At 43.3% G+C, this 6,533-nt stretch overlaps 1 protein-coding gene across 1 annotated transcript; it reads left to right on the top strand.

The window, feature by feature from the left end:
• The first annotated feature begins 459 nt into the window (after positions 1-459).
• LOC134442438 (fatty acid 2-hydroxylase-like) lies at positions 460-2,723 on the top strand. Its single transcript, XM_063192608.1, has 5 exons — positions 460-588; positions 1,206-1,264; positions 1,486-1,652; positions 1,893-2,145; positions 2,446-2,723. Exons 1-5 carry the CDS (start codon positions 500-502, stop codon positions 2,553-2,555), a joined length of 678 nt encoding a protein of 225 aa, XP_063048678.1. The 5' UTR covers positions 460-499; the 3' UTR covers positions 2,556-2,723.
• The last annotated feature ends 3,810 nt before the right edge of the window (positions 2,724-6,533 follow it).

Below are 6,533 nucleotides of genomic sequence, written 5' to 3'. Positions count from 1 at the left end.
TGTATAGCACGGTATCATACAAGGCATGCAACTCAAAGTGCTTAACAAATGGGGGAAAAAATAATTGTTAGAGATGGATTTAAAAGGAGAGGAGGGGAGGAGAGGCAGAAATCGCAGGAAGGCAGAGGAAGAAGAGATAGAAAGAGATTGTAGAGTCATAAGGTCAACGTAGGTTAGGACCAGGATTCTTAGAGGTGTAAGGTCCATAGTGGCTGGGTCTAGCATAAGTCGTAGATAGTCACACTGAAATTGGGCGCTCAGATGCGGCCCCTGGTGGCATCAGGGGTGAGGAAAAACTCCCTTTCGCTTGATTCATAGTAGTAGGCCTACTCTTCCTGGTTTTCCATCTGTTCCAATTCAAAGTGTGTGTGTGTGTGTGTGTGTGTGTGTGTGTGTGTGTGTGTGTGCGCGCGCGTGTGTGTGCGGATGCCTTTGTTGACTGAAGAGCCTGGTGGACTGGCGAAAGCCTCTTGCATGGCAGGTCGGTCATCTAGGGGAGATGTACAATGAGTGGGTGCACCAGCCTGTGTACAGACCTATACGCCTGTTTGAGTCCGAGTTCCTGGAGGGCAGAACCCAAGCTGCATGGTATGATCAATCCACACTAATTTCATCCATGTGCATTATGTGTTTCACACACATTTTTTCCAGGCCTCAGGCGTGAGTTGAATATCAGCTTTATTAGCATTGTAGCACTAGCCTGGTGTTGCTATACTATACACTAGGCTACACAGCAGTGGTTCTCAGTGTTTGTTTTAACAAACGCCCCCTTGACCTTATCGTAAGCCTGCCAACGGCCCCCTTAGTCTTGAAAAATATAATAGACTAATGCCCCCCAATGGGAATTAAGCCTCGGCCCCACTCAGCTGTATCCTTCTCAACGCCACCCTAGGGCATTGAGAAACACTACTATACAGTGTATACTGTACACTCAGTTTACCCAGTTGCTAACCTTTGGTTGTGACATGTTGTGTGGTTGTCTGTTTTGTAATGCGTCATCGAGTGTTCACCCTCCTTTCCCGTTCCCTCAATGGCTCTGCTGGAAATCAATATTTGTAAACTTTTTCCAGAATATCCAACCCAGAAAGAACTTAAAGAAAATGAGAATTGAACGGAAGCTTATGGTGGCAAGGCCAGGTTACTGTAACATCATGACATCACTAATGAAAAATGTTCGTTCACATACTTTTTTTTTTTTTTAATAGGTATTGGGTACTTATTGTTTGGTTGCCCGCCATCTTTTATCTGAGTGCCACTATTGCAGGTGAGACATGACTAATACAAACACCATAACACAAACAAACACAAATGTGCATGCAAGCGGGCACACACACACACACACACACACACACACTTTCCTTTTTTATAATTTAAAGTTAATTTTATTTAATATTTAGTTACTATAAGATACAACTAATTTGCCAACAACAGTCTCCTCTGCCTTTTCTGGTCTTAGCCTTGTCTTGCCTTCTTTGTCCTCCTCAGGCTCTGTCCTGTGGACGTATAGCTATGGTGTCCCAATGACCTTCATCTTAGGGATCGTCCTATGGTTGTTCATGGTTTACTGCATCCATTTCCTGTTTCACCATCCACTGTCAAGCAATTACTACTTGATTACACTGCACTTCCTGCTGCATGGACATCACCACAAGGTTAGATGGTCACTGTATCCACCATAAGCAACTATTTGCCGCAGCATGATTAATTTGAACATTCATGTGGGCTCATATTGGGTTTTAAATTTTTTAGGGCTTGTTTATAAAGTATGGGACATGTCCAAAGTATTCAAATTATGACCATAACAGAGATTCTAGGAGTAATATGCTTCTCTGCCCATAATTATCGACTCCCAATGAACAAAACTAACTTCCACTTCATGCTCTGTTTCACAGAGTCCCAATGACAGGCTACGGACTGTCTTCCCTCCAAGTCTGGCCATCGCTTTGTTTACAGTCCTGTTCATGCTGCTCCGATGTCTGTTGCCAGACGGTCTGGACATATCCATGTTGTTGGGACTCCTCTGTGCATATGTCTTCACTGACATGGTTCACTATTACCTGCATCACTGCAAGCCAAATGAAAACTCTTACTTTCATGATATAAGGACTATCCACGTCAAGCACCATTTCGAACAACCAGACAAAGGTGAGACTATATGGTATTCTAAAAAGGATCTATAAGACCAAAAACAGTGTAAGCAATGTGAACCAGCTGTTCCCTTCCCACTATACCAGATTATACCTTGAACTATTCACATCACATTTCAGCGGTACAGTATGTGACTAAAGGAATCAGTATGGTTACAAAATGAACAAAACATTTTTTTAGGTCATGGCTATTGCTCACATTTAAATTAATCAGCATAAACAACTAGGCGTAATGCCATTTGGTTACTGTGAGAGTTCTACTGTCCCCTTCTGACACTACATCATGTTGATCCTACAGGCCTGGGCATAGCAACCAAGTTGTGGGACTGGATATTCAACACAGGCATCCACCCATTAGGGTGCTCCAAATACACTGGATCAACGACGACCATGGGAAGACGTAAATAAACATAATGATAGACATCAGAACTGTTACACTACTGGATGCCATTATTATGTGAGTGCTGGACCATATCAGAGCACAAATTCTCCTCCATTTTGTACCGTTATGTGTACTGTACATATATCTATAAATCAATCTTTTGTATTTTTTCTTATCTTTCTTTAATGACTAAAATAAACGCCATACATATTTTAAATGAGGTTATTCTTTGTGTTGTATTCAATGCTACTTTCTCAATAACTCTCTTCCTCAATAACTATCATTCATAAAAAGTCAGTCCCCTAATTACTATGTTCTTTCTGGGTAACAACTGCTAATTCAGGTGGAACACGTGGGGAACACGTGGAACAATTTGGTCACTTCTAACTTACCGAATGTGCCAGGCGTCAAAGCTGAGCCAAGCTAATGCTAACGACTTTGTGCCGCACGTTGCTGACTGGGGACTGGGGACTGCTGACTGCAGACGAGATTCTACCTGAACGAGCTCCTGGCCTTAGTGAGTGTAGCCAGAGACTTTTTTTAAGAACGGGAGGTATGTCAGAATCGTAAGTGTCCATAGAAATTAACGGTGAAGATTCGTAACGCAAATATGGCGTCTACCCGCACATATCCCACCTTTCTGGCAACAAGAACTAAATTAAACTAAACTAAACCAACTGCCTGCTGTGCTGCTTTGCCATTCATCCAATCATCTAGCTGCATCGGCGCACGCGAATTGTTGCGCATGCTCAGTTGTGAAAAGCTGTCACGCTCGTGCCGTTGTGGAACTACTGCGCCTGCGCGGTGTCAAAAAAAAAAACGTGAGAAAAGTGGCTTAAAGATATCCTATGCAACTTTGACATAAACACGCCGATATAAACAACTTTATAGCGGCCTAGTGGTTCTGCCGAAAATGTGCATTGAACTAAATTGGACAGACATTGGCTTCGAGATTATGTGCGAATTAAATTTCTTCGTCTTCTGTAATTAGCCAGATTCCCTTCCTTGCATTCAGATCTCTCCACTACTAAGGGGCTTTACCATATGTGCGATTCTCCCCCTTGCTTATGAGTTTGCGGCTTCATCTATTCACTTCACACAACTGCAATCATGTTTGCACTTCCTTCAGATGGATTTTATTTGATCCACTTGTTCCCGGCAGATATCCCCGTCTTTATTTCACATTTCCAGTAACTATATAGTACCTGTACATTAGAAGAACGAGGAAACAAAAGGCTATTGCTTATTTTGTTGTCATAATAGATTTCGAAGTCGAGGTGACAAGACGCATTTTTATCTTGTGCGGTGTTGAAAGTGAAAGTGGACATCCATAAGCCGGCTAGAGATCACGTTTTGTCTCCACTTGATCGGCATATATAGCCATATATAGCCTCGCTCGACTGATTGTGTCCTTTGACATCAAGTAAAATGTGCGACATCAGATTTCAACTCGTATACATTTGTGTAGCTTTTGTAAACTAAACGAAGTGCCATGGGCTTTGAGAATGCTAATGCATAAATCCCAGTGCGGTGAATGAATGATAAAATCCACATCTTTGCTCTTTTAGCGTTCGGCTCTCTCCGGTTTGAAGCCCTTTTCCAATGTTCACACAAGCGATTTATTTTCCTGTCCAAACCTTTCATCTCAATTAGCTTGTGGTTTATTTGCAGTCCCATTCGTTGTTTTGGCTGCATGCCAGCGTGATATTTTGCAATTAACTAGCCAGTAGCCAGCTTTCAGCGAGCTGCTGCTGCTTAGTTAGCAAACGAAGGGGAATGGGTCTCGTTCCGCTCATACAGCATAGAAATCTAGACGCCCCTAGCGGCCACAAATTCCACAACAATAGAAGGCGCGGCGCCGCCAGGCAAAACTGAAAGTGCTGTTTCGGAGCAGGAGCACTAGGCGGTGATGGAAATATTGCCATTTTCGCCATAGCGGGTCAGTCGAGCAAAACCTTGAGTTCCAAGCCATTTCATGACTATGAAAAAGTGTTTCTTTAAAAAGCTTTATTTTGACTCGCATGACACAACCAAGCAACAAAGAGATTGCTCAACTTTTCACGGCGGTTTCAACCATATGGTTTTCACAACCGCTGGGTTCTCTCCCGTCCAGTACTCAGTTTCCCCATTCATTTTTCCCATTGACTCTCAGATCTGGTCTCACTAATCACGAAATAGCACCCCGAAGGCATCAAGAAGATGGCGGGTGAGTGAAGTAACTTATGCAAGAACTTTGGTGTAGCTGAGCCGAAGGCATTGCGTCACCACTAAGGCGGAGCCTGGGTACAGACGAGGCAGGTCGGGAGGAGCTCATCTCAGGTCAGAGGAGAACACACTTTATTATTGAAACAAGGTGGACTGTTCCTTTAAGAGCAACTGTACGAACAATCGTAGAGGCTGTGAACGCGTTCATGTACGATGGTCTTTGGGAAACAGGTGTAGAAAATCTAAGAACGTTCTTAGAATTAATCGTTAATGATGCACGTAAGGCTATGAACCATCGTTAATGGGAGACGCACCCTTGCTTGTTTATGGCAATGTAGTACCACACTTACAGCGCTCTAATTATGGGTTAATGTGCTGCTTTAGTTGGTAATTACCCAACTCCAAATTGAGTTATTACAAGGAAATTGTCCCTGTATTTCATTGTAGTTTCTAGTGTTTTAATCAGCATGCATACCCATTCATTGCATGAGTAAGCCTATAAGATCCTTAAGGGTGATTTATGCTCCGAAACTAGGCTGACTGCATGTGCGACGCAGTTAACGCCCCAGAGTACCTGCGTGATGGGGGGGGCTTCACTCCGTTAACAGCGCGGCTCACTGCATTACGACGCAGGGACGCTGATCTCGAGGCATAAACCACCCTTTACTGAACGCAGTCAGCCACGCAGTTAACGGCAGCAGGAGCCACTGTGAAAACGAACCCCAATGGCTAATTTTAGCATCAGCTAGCACAGACATGATACATATGGAGATTTCAGAAATGGCGCACCTACTTCTCCCAAATTCAGTCTTCCACAGATGTCCTTAGAAATTGATCGCCGAAGTCATACATTATAGTCTATTCTGTGTTTGTTGACCAAAAACGACCCTCAGGAACTGAGGTATACACATGGCTATGTTTGTTATTGTTTTGTAGCAGACAGCTGACTGATTTCAACACCTATTTTTGCCACGATGTCACAGTTGGGGTTCGTTGTATGTGCCCAAACCGCAAGGCAATTCACTCTGTAGCATTTTGATACACGCTAAAAGCTTCATAGAAGATTAAACGTTTGCCCGCTGCCTCCCGCTTTCATTGAAAACAGCTGAAAACAGAGCAATTGAACAACTTTGCGCAGTCCACATGAACATTTCTCGCGGGGTCACCTTTGGCCATTATCCCTTGGCCAGAGGCAGATAAGATATCTTGCCAAAATGGCCGGAATTCTCCTTTAATGATATCTTATCTATTTACCAAATAATATCAATCAATGTCCTTGAAGAGATGGCTAAAGCTGTAACCTTTCCAGAGTTTTTCACAAGCCAGTGGTTCCATATATACATTTCATGTTCATTTTCAGGGAATTTTCTTTGCGGGAACTCAGAAAGTACTTGCATTGCTCTTGACCTGACTGGTAGCAACGCTGAAGCTATTGCGTCACTAGGAGGGCACGGTCTAGCTACTGTAGAGCAGACTCCTGCAGATATTCTACCTCGAGCCAGTGTCTACCTCATGGCCAGTGTGTTCTCCTATACATTGCGTTTCAATGTTATCAAATACCCGAATGCGCGTGCATACAGGAATCCCAAAATGCTACGTGGCTAAGTGTTTAACATTGGAAGTTCCATTGGACCAGTGTAGTGGTTAGAACCTGTTGTCTGGTCTGCTGGATGTTGTAGCTGTTTCAGTGGTTTCTGTACTCCTACCGACTCCACTCTGGGAGAACATATCTAAACATGAGTGCCTCAGAATCGATTTATATGCTTTGTAAATTAAGTTATATTGTATCACTCCAATCA

The sequence above is a fragment of the Engraulis encrasicolus genome, unplaced genomic scaffold (genome assembly GCF_034702125.1).
Source record: "Engraulis encrasicolus isolate BLACKSEA-1 unplaced genomic scaffold, IST_EnEncr_1.0 scaffold_1621_np1212, whole genome shotgun sequence".
In the NCBI taxonomy this organism is placed as follows: Eukaryota; Metazoa; Chordata; class Actinopteri; order Clupeiformes; family Engraulidae; genus Engraulis; species Engraulis encrasicolus.
The sequence above is the reverse complement of the archived record's forward strand: the minus strand, read 5'-3'. Positions and strand labels throughout refer to the sequence as shown.

Excerpts from the sequence above, each read along its gene's own strand:
- LOC134442438 (XM_063192608.1), top strand. The coding sequence starts at position 500 with ATGTACAATGAGTGGGTGCACCAGCCTGTGTACAGACCTATACGCCTG. Across the intron at positions 589-1,205 it reads GGCAGAACCCAAGCTGCATG|GTATTGGGTACTTATTGTTT; the intron begins GTATGATCAATC and ends TTTTTTTAATAG. Across the intron at positions 2,146-2,445 it reads TTTCGAACAACCAGACAAAG|GCCTGGGCATAGCAACCAAG; the intron begins GTGAGACTATAT and ends TTGATCCTACAG.